The sequence below is a fragment of the Sylvia atricapilla genome, chromosome 17 (genome assembly GCF_009819655.1).
Source record: "Sylvia atricapilla isolate bSylAtr1 chromosome 17, bSylAtr1.pri, whole genome shotgun sequence".
Taxonomy (NCBI): Eukaryota; Metazoa; Chordata; class Aves; order Passeriformes; family Sylviidae; genus Sylvia; species Sylvia atricapilla.
This window is the reverse complement of record NC_089156.1, coordinates 11,286,128-11,298,946: the sequence shown is the minus strand read 5'-3', so window position 1 is coordinate 11,298,946 and position 12,819 is coordinate 11,286,128. Positions and strand designations below refer to the sequence as shown.

General features: G+C 42.9%; 1 protein-coding gene across 1 annotated transcript; it reads right to left on the bottom strand.

Annotated features, from left to right (window-relative positions):
• Nucleotides 1–19: 19 nt before the first annotated feature.
• On the bottom strand, nucleotides 20–12,757 carry ANAPC5 (anaphase promoting complex subunit 5). Its single transcript, XM_066331698.1, has 17 exons — nucleotides 12,535–12,757; nucleotides 12,375–12,454; nucleotides 11,642–11,751; nucleotides 11,035–11,230; nucleotides 10,006–10,072; nucleotides 9,195–9,296; nucleotides 7,947–8,137; nucleotides 7,045–7,126; nucleotides 6,278–6,367; nucleotides 5,201–5,382; nucleotides 4,596–4,731; nucleotides 4,281–4,355; nucleotides 3,366–3,487; nucleotides 2,149–2,256; nucleotides 1,478–1,625; nucleotides 713–875; nucleotides 20–362 (listed from the first exon to the last, which is right to left on the bottom strand). The coding sequence occupies exons 1-17, from the start codon at nucleotides 12,736–12,738 to the stop codon at nucleotides 148–150; spliced, it is 2,271 nt and encodes a 756-aa protein (XP_066187795.1). The 5' UTR covers nucleotides 12,739–12,757; the 3' UTR covers nucleotides 20–147.
• Between the last annotated feature and the right edge of the window lie 62 nt (nucleotides 12,758–12,819).

The following is a 12,819-nucleotide window of genomic DNA, read 5'->3' as shown; positions in this document are numbered from 1 at the left end:
TACAAAACACAAGTTTGTTCGAGATCAGACCATGATTTATTGGCAGTTATTCTGAAACAGGGACGACTTAATACAATACAAAGACGTTTGTAAAAAAAACAAACAAAACCAAGACAGGAAAACAAACAAATCTCATCTCTAAATGCATCACTTGAAGGCGTTGATTAAAGGGACACCATGTGCTGGCAGCTCCTGGTGCAACTGACGGAACAACATGGCACATTTGTTCCTTTCCTGGGTCTTGCCGAGGGTGTGGAACAGCCGGGCTTGGAAGTAGAGAACGTCTCTGAGCTGCTCTTTGCAGTCCACTTTGGCAAAGTAAGTCTTGGCTTCATTTAGATTCAAGATAGCAGATTCCAAAGCTGTGGGGAAAAGGGGGACAGTCATATTTAAGAAAATATCACAGTAATGACTCCAAGCAAGGCAGCTCAAGTCTAAGGAGGCCAATTATAAATTCCTCGGCTTTTCAAAACCATTTGTGTCTTAGCAACATGGCCTCTCAGCTAGTTTCTATTATTCAGCCTTTGCTGCAAAATATGTGTGTGAAAGTATGCAGATAAACAATGTTCCATTATAAACATCTGTGGACAACTAATTCCAAATTAATTTTGTATCCAATAACTAGGTAACACACTCTGGTGTAGCAGGACTCCAGTACAGACACTAGTTTGAACTTCTGAGCAGTTTCAGAGAGAATTACTCTTCACACTACCTTCAATCTTCTTTTGTGGATCATAGGAAGCTGCAGAAGCCACCTGACATTTGGCCACCAAGAACATGGCACAGCCTTTGTCCAGGACAGCTCCATGGGCCAAAACAGGTTCTATTGCCATGTGCAGGATATTCAGGGCTTGTTCAGGAATGCCAAGGATCAGCTGAAAGAGAAATACTTGCTGGTATCACTGGAATCCACTGATATGAGCAGCTTCTTCAGGGAACACCACACAAGCCATGTCTGTTTCTAATAACACACACATCACAATTGTGTGTGATGTAACACAATTTTATTTTCAACTTTATCCTCACAGTCTTATTTTAAAACCAAACTTGTGAGTAGAAATGAGCTGCTCTCTGAAATGACTGGGAAAGGCTTCTCCACTCAATCAGTGCTGACAGCCACGCCTCTCAGAATAAACAATATAACTGAACTCATTACCAGCATTATTTTTAATATATAAGCCAACCTGTGCTACTAGAAAGCCAAAATACCAGCACAAAAAAACCCAAAAACAAACTCAAACTGAAGACATTAAGACAGGGGAAATTTATGCAGCTTAATTATATTCAATAACTATACATTTTAGTGATACACATTAACTTCCTCAAAAGCTTTTTACATTCAGAGTTTGCTTCTTCGGAATCAATAATTTAATTCCAACAAAGTCGTGTTCTTAAATCTCACAGGAATAAAACCAGCATCCAGTTCCCCAGAATAAATGTTGCCCTGCAGCCCTGTGAAAACAGGAATCAGCCCTACCTGGGAGAAAGCCAAGTTGAGCACAGTTTCAGAAGCCAAGTACTGCAGGCTGTATTCCCGGGCGAGGGCCAGAGCCTGCAGCAGCACGGGCAGCGCAATGGTGTGACACGAGGATCTCCAGTACAGCTCTGCTATGGACAGCAGCACCCTGAACAAACAGGGGTAAGCAGTTACAGACCTTCCCTCTGGATGAAAAATGTCCACTTGTTTACCAGGGAATTTTTCCGTCCACAATGGTATGGGGTTTATTATGAATCACGCTGCTGCATATACAATAAATTTAAATTACACCCTTAAGAGGAGATGCCATGGATATATAAAAGATTGAGTAATGCCATAGCTCTCCCAAAAGTTACACCAAGGTAAAACTACACACACACACATTTCCATTTCCTATTTATTTTAGATGTGGGGTTCTCCTTCTTCTATGAACCTTCATGGAACTCTTTAAGTTTACCACCTTTTAGTTTACATATTAAAAATAACTAGGTTTAAATGACACAATATTTTGAGAATTCGTCCATTCTGTGATTAATAATTGAAATGACTGTAATCTCAGAATCACAGCAGGTAATCTGAAGACTAGTGAGGTCTGAACATAGACAAATTGAAATGGCTGATTCTAACCACTGCAAAGTGGCTTTAATACTCTGAAAATGAAACATTCTTACCTAATCACCATCTCAGTGTTCTTGATTTTCTGACAGTGGATCAGCAATTTCTGCAGAAGTTTGTGTGCCTCTGACATTTGATTTTGAGCTTTTAATACAATGGCTTTTCTGTTGTGGTAGAAAGAAAACATCATTGTATTTTTGTATAGAATTCTGCTCCTCAGAACACAGTAAAACAGGTCTCTATTCTGTGACCTGTGTTTCTTGTAACTGCAGACTGGCACCCTGACAAAGTGTACACATGCTGCACACACAGACAGGAGGAAAAACAGATCTCCCTGGTGCCAACTGGACAACTCCCAGGCAGAAAGGATCAAACTCATAAAACAGCTTTAGATAGAAACCAGGGATTGCCAAAACCAAAGGCCAAACAGGCAGCAGAAGTGGGAGGACATGCAAGCTAGAAAGCATAAGTAATTATCTGTGAGAAAAACAGGTATGAGGTAAAGCAGCTAAAATTGGCCTGAGCTAACAAGGATATGGAGCAACAGGAAAATGGAGAAGAGGGAAGTCAGGAGCAAAGGCACAGCAGCAGGGGATGGGTACAAACGCCCTGAACCAGACACTGAGCAGAATATTTAAAGATCAGGGAATTTATGATCAGTCCAATTCCAGAAGGACAAGCATCAGGTCCCACAGCTTGAATACTGCTCTTCCAGCTGACTGGCACCGGCTGCTTTGAGGTGTTTTGCCTCATTGAAAATCGACAGAAAATTCTTTGAACACTACGTTGGTTTTCATACTAATGAAATACCAAGTTTTAACTGTAACTATTTATAACATTCTCATTTAGAAACAAGACCCCATTAAGGTGAGTGGAAAAAAATCACATTGTTCCATTTTGGAGATGTAGAAACCAGGCCACTGAGGAATTGGCTCAAGGCTTGAGCTCCCTCCCCAGCTATTTGACATAAAAATCTGCTTTGTGCTCAGGTTTGAGTGGAGCAGATTTTGAAGATGTTACCACAATAGATTCACAGCTCCAGAGTAACACCAACTTCAGCTATGCCAGCTCTTAAAATGTCCAGAGAAACAACTACAAATTACTATTGCAGGACATAGGGAATAGGCCTATAGGTTAGACAACGTAACCTTAACTAGTTCTGGAAAGGGAAAAATATGTAAGCACATGTGACTGCCAGTGACCATTTTGCTAAATTTTTTCATTATCTTCATGGAACACACTTATAAGGGTATGAAGACCCAAGATTTCTTACCTGTATACACCTTCAATGCTATTAAGTGCTGTAATTCCTGCTACAAGAGAATCTGCTACATGGTATCTGCCATCGTTCATGGCTCGCTCAAACTGTATTTTCTGATCAAACAGCATCCAAAGCTAAACAAAGAACATCCAGAAACGAGTTTTAGAAGATGTGCCTGCTCATTTTCTAATCCCAGGTTAGAATTTACTTTTTATTTTCCCCTAGGGGTATTTATGTCTAGACACACTAACTCCACTGTCCAATTATTTGAATTAGTGTCCTCAACAGAAATGCTCAGGTCTGGATTAATGTTTCAATATCAAAGTTCACTTACTTGACTGCATTTTGAGTAAAAAGGCTCTTTTAAATCATTACTAATGATTTGAGACTTGTAGATGAGTAGACTTGTTCTGTAGTGAAAAGAGAAGGCTCACACTATATTTACTGGGACCTCGAACACTTCAATGTAAATACTATCTTATAGACTCCTGTGGCAATGTTTCCCAGAGTCACAAAAAATCGAGTTGTTAGCCTATTATCTCAGTTATTTCTGGATTGTAATATATCAAAATAAGCAGCACTAATTAAACAGAGCTTTGAAGCTCCAAATCAATGCAGAGCATTTAATTACTCTATGTGCTCATGAAGCAGATGTATATTCCTCTGTTAATGAAATTTCTACTTGAACAGCTTCATCTTAGGAGGCTGTGGTGAGAGAAATGTCTTACCAGTCTGAAAAACAACACAGGCAGCTTTTCCATGCTTTTGTAAGAAAGCTGATGCTACACAACTTCCCATGAGGACGAGCCAAGGGAAATGAGAAAAAGTACAGCCCAAGGCATCCAGAGGAAAATTCAGGAGCAGTGGGATTCAGATCCTACTGTATAACAGTTACATAACTTACAGGCTGAATGTTAAGTATTCTACCTGTGCATGCTGACTGTTGGGAGGGAATCTCTCCTTTAGGTGTTTCAGTATTTCAGAAGCAGCTGCAAAGTACCCCTGGAATGAAGGAGGACACTGATTAATGCACCAGGGCGGGCCCTGCTCCCCTCCCTTTCAGCCCAGCCCTCAGGGCAGGGATTTGCCAAGCAAACACCCAGCATTGCCTCTGCCCCCAGAGCAGGCGTGAAAGGCAGAAAAAACCCACAAGTCAAGTCTTGCACCCTCTGTCAGTAACACCCACACGTCCTCTCACCAAATGGCACTTTGTGCAAGTAGCCCTAAAGCCCTGCAGCTCACCTGCTCTGCGTGCAGCTCTGCCAGGTGACACAACACCACGGCGAAGGACTCGGTGTTGTTCTGCTGGACGCCCACGTTCACAGCCTCCAGACTGTTCATGCTCAGCAAGGTCTGGGCTTGTTGAAGTGCCATGGTGCTTGTGCAAGAGAAATATCTTTTAGTTTTCAAGCAGCAAAACAACCACCATTTTTAATCTGTGGTCTCGTTATGACAATAGTCTACATTGTCTGGTTGAGCCAAGGGCCTTGGGGAGAAGGAAAACTTGTAAAATAACTGCTGTCCGAGGACTCTGGACTGTGCAGGCACAGCAAGTGCCACAGACTGAAAGCTGCACACAGCCAAAGCACAGAGATGCTGAAAGTGGGGGCACAGGAACAATTTATGATCTATTTGCCACTACTTAATGGAAACTCTATCTCTTCTTCAGTATGAGTTTTAAAGGAACACTAGAGAATGGAAATAATTGCACTCAGCCTATACTGAATCAGTCTGATTGCTTTATTTTAGTGCACTGGAGAGACACAGTCACTTGTTACACCTATATAAATGCATTACGTGCTAACAAGTGCAGCAGCTAATCCCAGAGTTCCAAACAAAGCAAATACCTGCGGCCATATAATCTCCAAATGGCTGTTTTCTGTGCTATGCTGATGTCAATGAGCTCTGACAGGCTGTGCTTCCAATGCAACAGATCAGAATCTTTTAAGGCATCCATTAGTTTGTTGGCAGCCTTTCCTGCAAAAGCTCTTTGCTGAACCAAGGACTGTATTCCCAAGGAAGCAAGATACTGGGAAGAAGGAAAAAAACCATACCTACAGTGTTGGAAGACAACAGAGTACCCCAGGCTTGCAAATTACACTGGAGCAGAGTTCGAAACTACTAAAAATGAATCCCAAAAAGACAGCACAGACAAAGGAACACTGCTCCAGGCATTTCTTTAAATAATCACTTATGCACACCCACACATATGTGAATGTCATTTTGCTGGATGTGAAAGGTAATTTCCACTCCCCCACAGAAATCTTACGGAGGAGGACAGGACCAGTACCTGGATTTCTCCAGAACTGCTGTGAAAACAGAGCCTTTGCCTGCCTTCCTTCCCCACAGAGGCCATGTCTGCTCCTGTCTCCCAACAGCAGTTTAGTCCATTTTAGAACAATTCTCTTAACAAAGGAATTGCAGATTTGGGGAAGACAGAACTAAACATTAACAGACAACAGATCTATCAGGGCATGAATTACCAAAAGGGAGGGCTGCCCTGCAAGATTTCAGAGAGCTGTCCAAGTAAACATGTTCAGAGCCCTGCCAGAGGCATCAGCACTGAGCTTCAGGGAAGGTGGAGGCCTAAGAACCTCCCCTGAGCACCAGATTGTACCAAAATGGTGCCTGGGCCAGCAGCCACAGAGAGTTTTTCTGCCTAAAAATCAAACAAGTTAGAAGGAAAACTAGTGAGCCTTGCAATAATGCTCTGGCATTAAAGCAACTGAACTCTGGCTTTTTAATGTGAAGAATAAAAGTCACAGAAACAGCTAGATTTTTGAGTGTTAAAGCACATTTGTTTAAACCCAGTCACATATTTTGAACAGACAAGCTGCAAAACCCCAAACTCTGATCACACACACACCCATCCCCACATGGGTTTGTCCCAGAATAAAGTTAAGGATTTGATGAAATGGACTCACTGGCAATCCAAAATGTAAGGATTTGTTCACAGAGTGCTCCAGCAGAACACAGCTATCAAATATCTTCTGCTCCAGGATGTACAACCAGCTCTAGCAAGGAAAAAGATCAAAATCTCATTCATTGCAAACAACTGATGGCTGCAGCACTTTTAACTTGGCTTGCTGTTACAGAACGCACAAAACCTCACTGGAAATACAAACCACTTGAGGATTGATTCTAAGGAAACTTCTACTAAACGCTGCACAGCAAAACACATCAGGAGTGCAGCTATGCTGGGATGCTGGTGTGGCACCAGCCAACACTGGAGGGTAAATGATGCACAAAAATACAGGGAACTGTGGAATGCAGCTCCTCAGGAGTTTGATACCACTGATGTAAATTCATTGTAATGTTAATTACAGGAAAGAAAAATAGAGAGAAATCCAAGCCCTTCCCTCCCACTTTGCTTGCTCTAAAGGTGGCTGGTCACTGAGAATTCAACAGACAGGAAGGAGGAAGCTTCTGAAATACTTCTTTTTACAACATCTAAGACTCAACTTTCAGCTTATGACTGAGATCTCGGGGCTAACAATTCCTGCTTAAGAAATTAACCCTGAGCTGCAACAAAAGATCCCACGATGCTGCAGCTCGTTGCCCTGGGTGCCAGAAGTGACACCACCCCACTGCTGGGCCGTCAAATGCTCTGGAGGAGATGCTGCTGTGAGAGAAGTTCTGCAACAGTTCACTGAGCAAAACCACTCGAGCCCCATTTCAACAGAGCCCTCACCAGGCAGTGCTGCAGGCAGACATGGTCATTGGACTCCTGGGCAATCCTGATGGCTTCCTGAAGTGCCAGTTCAGCCTGCTGGCTAGGAGCAAACAGAGGGAGAACAATCAGTATTCCTACAGTGCTTAAGATACAGCATCCTGATCCAGAGGAATATTGATCTGAATTACGCATAATGCACTCAGATCTCTGATTTAACAGCCTGTGTTTTCCTCCCAGCACTTTGCACTGCATTCTGGTTTTCAGGACAGTAACTCTGACAGCATCTGCAAGCCAAAATGCAGCTGTAACCCCTACATGGGCTTTCAAACTCTGCACAGGCCATGGTGCAAATTTATTGTTTAATCAGGGGCAACATTTAGAATCTTCCTATGTAGAAATTGTTGCTCTCAACTTTGCAGTGTCCTTCCTCTCTCCAGTCCTTTCACATCATGCCTCCAGGCAGCAATCAATAAATGCAAACCATAAATGAAGATGGGTAGGCCAGCTTTATCAACAAAATAAATCTCAACCCGTGTGGCATTTAAAATTTTAAAAGCTCAGATGGCTTTTTATGTTTAATTATTCTTTTGCCAGATCATCAGCTCCGTGTCAACTTGCAGAAAACCAACCACAGTTCCTTGAAAATAGGGATGAAAATAGGCATTCATGCCCACTGACTCTTCTGAGGTCATGGAAATGCAATTGAACACTTAAAACACCCAGCACACAGACAAACGTCAACTCTTAGATGGCTCAGTTATTATGGAAACCAAACAAACATCACAACAAAAACCAACCAAGATCGAAACCACAACTGCCGCCAAGTGTGAGAGAGAGAGCGAGCCCCTGGAGGGATTTTCAGCAGGAGAGGGGAGAGCACTCTGCCAGCAGCTGGAGATGCCCCGGGGGGAGTTCCTTACTAGTGGCCGAAGCGGCAGTGCAGGGCCGCCAGGTTGAGCGCGGCGTAGCGCAGGCTCCGCCCGTAACCCTCGTCCCCGTTGCTTTTGCTCTCCGCCCCCGTGAGGATCAGCCGGTCGAAGTAATGCAGCAGGCTGTGAGTGGAGCTGAACACATCTTGCACCCTCAGGCTGTTTAAGTAGCTTAAATAATGCTGGGAAGGGAAATAAAAATCAGCTTTAATTAGTACAGATGTTAAAGCGGAGGTTTTGTTTATAATTGGTGGGTGGGGTTTTTTGTCCAAAACGTGTAACTGTGAAATACTGATCAGAAGTTGCCATAGTGTTACTACCTGGGCAGAATTTCTAGATAAAATTGGATAATTTCTTGGACGATATTACCTGTCTGCTCTAACAGGACCCGCCAAATGGTGAAGATTACAAGATCTGGCTGTCAGAATGGTCCCAGAGAGTCTGATATCTCCACAGATATCCTCCCTTATTGATGTGTGAGGTCACAGTGGGAACAGAGGCAGGACTCCAAGTGTCTGCACTCAGGAAGATACTGAGAAACATCAGCACTGCTTCCAAATGCTGTTCAGATAAAAAGGAGATCCTAAAATCATGTATTTTCATTTGGGCATGGAGACCTGGGCAGGATAATCTTTATGGTGTGAAGTCCAGCCAGGGATGATGGCAGCCCTTTTCAAGGATACCCTTCCAAACAAGGCAAGGAAAATCCTGTCTGCTCCGCCCAGGGCTTTTGGGAGGAAGAGGCAGAGAGCAAGGCAGGAAAAGAGTTGAATTTATGGAATTTGCTCAAGAAAAAGCAGGTCTGGAAATGCCCCTCAGCATGAGCTGTCTATAGCTTTCAGTAAAAATTGCCGTTAAGGACTAGAAACAAAGTGAACAACAACCAAAATTAAGAGATATTGCAGTTGATACTGATTTTTAAACTACAGCAGTATGAGGCCTGAAATTCCTTAGGGAAATGTGGGTAAAAGAAGTAAGTTTTAGATTTAGTTGAACAAGAATGCACTCAGTCTGAAATTAAGAGGCTTATATCTGTGCACAAAGGGGAAGTACTTTGCTTAATTAAGGTTTCTGTACCTTCAGGAATTTTAGTCTGAATTACTAAACACTTACATGCAACTTGCTCACTCTTTTATCATCTACTTCTATTTCAATAGAGAATAAATTACTTCCAAATAATCCCATCCTAGAGATAAGAAATCCTTTTACAACCATTCTGGATGAAGAAAAAATACTTACTGCTTCAGCAAAGTCTGGATTAAATTTTAACAAGTTGTTCAATTCCTTTTGTAAAGATGCTGGAGCAAGAGCCTTTGTCTCATCATTCTTTAGTAAAGAAGCCTAGAATACAATTTGAACAGTACAAGTAAGAAATGTAACTCCATAAGGAGGGTTATAAAAAAATGTTGTGGTACAGGATTGTCAGGTTGTTATCTGCTTGGAGAGGACATTAAAGAAGATTTTGTGGCAGCTGTACTATGACAGTTTGATTCTATATTATGTTATAGTGTTCACTTTGAAAGATCAGAGAGACCAAGTCAAATAAAACCTTACTCAACGCACTTAAAGAATCCTGGTTAAGTTTTTGAGGAACTAATACCACACATTGCTCACACACACAAAAAAATCCTCAGGAAAACAGATCGATAAATCCAGTTTGCTTTGGCAAGCAGTTCAATTAATAAAAAAATTACAAAAATGTAGTAACTAAATTAGCATTACTGACTACTGAATTACTGACATTTGTGTCCATGTGTATTTCTGTTCCCTTTTTTATTTACCAGCTGGAATAACCAACAAAACTGCACATTTCACAGAAATGTGAGGCAAGCAGAGCAGAAGGACCTTCTGACAACCAAATATCAGCATATGGTGACATGTCTGGATAAAACACTCATAGCCCCAAGTGCTCATACTGAGCAACAACATGCAAGATTATCAACAAGCCCCTACCAGACCAGAGAAAACATCACGGTGACACTGTGGATCAAATTCAAGGTGAAATTCATGTTATGGAACATTTCCTCCACTTTAATGAGAATTAACATACCTGCTGAGAAAGAAAATACTCTGCTTGTTTCTGGGAAAGAGGCCCACTGCAGGCTATCTCTTCTTCCCTGGTAAGAAACACTCTGGTTAGAAACAGGGGCAAGGAAAGACAACACAGAAACACATTTCATCAGACACCCCACACTTCTGCTTTATAAAGTTTTCTGAGATATTACAGCTCAAAGCATGGAAAGAACACTGAGAAAACTTAATAAAATTTACTCCATCAAAGTCAGCAATCGAAATGATTTCACAGTTTAGCTTCAACCTGCAGAGACTGTAGCTGAGAGCCACGTTACCCTAAATACACCCTAAAAAAACCCTAAAGAAAAACAGCAGAGATTTGGGGCTGACATATTCAAATGGCTCTGCTCTGGTTTTTCTGTCTTCTGAAGACAGTCTCAAGGAGATGAACTGTTATTTTGGCCACATCCATCACTGCTGGAAGCAGCTGTTCTAAAAGACATTTGCTCTGTGGAAAGCCAGCAAGTCCAGCACACAGCCAGACCCCAAAAGCTGCTGTCTGATCACTAAGCAGCAACTCCTGCACAGGTTTATACAAATACACTTTGCAGTATGTTTTAAATGTATCGACAGATAAAATACTTTCAGGATTATTCTTAAAATGGAGCACCTCTTCAGCAGGTGAAAACTCTCAGTATTTGCTTCTCCTTTTTGAGATAAAAAGACACGAGCTCTTTTATATGGAGAATGGTGAAAAGCAAAACAAAACCACATTCAGCTTGTCCTTATTGAGCAATCTTTCCTTGCTGGAAGCAGAACTGACTTCTGCAACAGTTTTAGTACTGTGGGAGAAGTCCCACAGGAGTGGGAAATTGTGGGCAGCAACTGCCTTTGGGCTGTGGTTCCCTGAGTGAGGATGAGGATGGGGCAGTGCCACATTCCCGAGCCACTGACAAATGTCACCACACGGTGGCACCAAGGAAACAAGCTCAAAGCTCAGCCTGGCTGCTTTAAAAAAAATTAATTTTCTTAAGAGGTAGAAAAGGCTTTAACACGAATTTATCACCTTAAAGGCCCATCAAGTTCTTCTTTCTCCATTTTCCCATCCAGCTCCTCTGGATCTGTCAGCTCCATCTCGTTCTCGTCGGCTCCATCCTTTTTCTCATCCTTCTGGAAGTACTGCTGCAGTGCTGTGTAAAGTTTGTAGACCTGGCTGAAGGAGAGTTTGTTGTATGCCAGGATCATGTGGCGCAGGAACAGACCTGGAGAGGGAAATGCCTGCTGTGAGCACGGGCTGTCAGCTGCTGCTGCAGACAGGAGACCAAAACCATGGCCCGTGGCTTGAGCATCATTTACTTCCTCATTAAACAGCAATTAATGAGAAATGGAACAGAAATTAGTGAATCTCATCTCAGTGATACAAGTCAGTGTTGCAGGGTGTAAATCTGGTCTAAATTTAGCAGCAAATCTCACTAAAGATAGGTGATAAATTGTTATAATCAGAAACAACCTCACAATGTGCAGAACTATTGGTTAATATGCAAAATCCAAGCAAGAGAAAAATGCAATTCTGCAACTGTACACCTCCCCAGAGGAACAAAGCTGTGTCCTGAGGGAATCACATCAGTGATAGATATCACATCAAAAATAGCTTATGGATAACAATTATTTACCTACTACACTTGTTTTATGAACTTCTGGCTCTGTCCCAGAGAATGAATCTGAAAGGTCATCAAAAAATTGTTCCATGTCTTTCAGTTCTCCTTCTGCCATAAGTTTTAACCTGAACAGGGGAAGAAAATGACATTTTTTTAGGGTATTAATATAGACATCAAATAATACATTCTCCTGCTTCCTGCATAAATGAGTTAACACAAATAAGTGATAACTAATTTCTTGGACCCAGGAGGTTTTCATACTGAGATAAATGATATTGTGTTAAATATTGGTAAGCCAAATAATTATCAGGTTTGGGGTGGTTTTGTTGGTTTCTTGGGTTTATTGTTTGTTTGGTTTTGGTTTTTGTTTTAGTTTTTTTAAGAGGTCTTTATTAAAAGAGAATAATTAGATGAGATAGTTATTCTTAAACAGGAACTCTTTTTAATTTTTATTTTTGAAATTTAAATTTTTTTGACTGATTACATTTTTGGAACTGTTGTTTAGTGAGTTATCCGATATGACAACAGATCTTCTGTCCCACAGAAACCTTAAATCTGAAAACTTGATGTTGGTGCCTTTCAGAACTTAGTTACGACAAGTAAAAAAATCCACCGAAGTAAGAGTTTTGGCCCAAATGCACGCTTTTAAAACCTGACATTTACACGCTTCAGAGCATCTTCCAGCGCTCAGAGCGGACACAAACAGCGCGGACGATCCGCGGTGCCTCTTCCCCCGCCCCGACCGCACCTGATGTGGACGGAGCCGGCCAGGTGCGGGCAGCACTCCTCGATGGCCTTGCGCAGCCGCGACAGCGCCATATCCGGACCCTGCGGAGGACAGCGACATGTCGCGACAGACCGCGACACAACGCGACCACCCTTCCCGCCGCCCCAGCCCAGGCCCCGACCTGCAGCAGCGGCAGCAGCAGCCGGTTGAGCCGCCGCCGCTCCAGCAGGCCGAGCTGCGAGCCGGCGCGGCCCAGCTCGCTGAGCAGCACGAGCAGGGCCATCTTGTGCGGGGTGACCCAGTCGCGGACGCCGAACACGTTGGCGTGCACCACGCCATTCGTCAGCATCGGGTTGAAGTAAAGGCTCTCGTGCACGCTCGCCATGGCGGCTCCGGGCCGCCCGTCGCCCGGGAAACCGCGCGCGCCCGCTCCGTCAGCCAATCACCGCCCCCGCCGCCGGCGCGC

Coding starts and splice junctions, on each gene's coding strand:
- ANAPC5 (XM_066331698.1), bottom strand. CDS start 12,738: ATGGCGAGCGTGCACGAGAGCCTTTACTTCAACCCGATGCTGACGAAT. Junction 12,455..12,534: donor TGCTGCTGCCGCTGCTGCAG/GTCGGGGCCTGG, acceptor TGTCCTCCGCAG/GGTCCGGATATGGCGCTGTC. Junction 3,488..4,280: donor CCAACAGTCAGCATGCACAG/GTAGAATACTTA, acceptor TTCTTTGTTTAG/CTTTGGATGCTGTTTGATCA.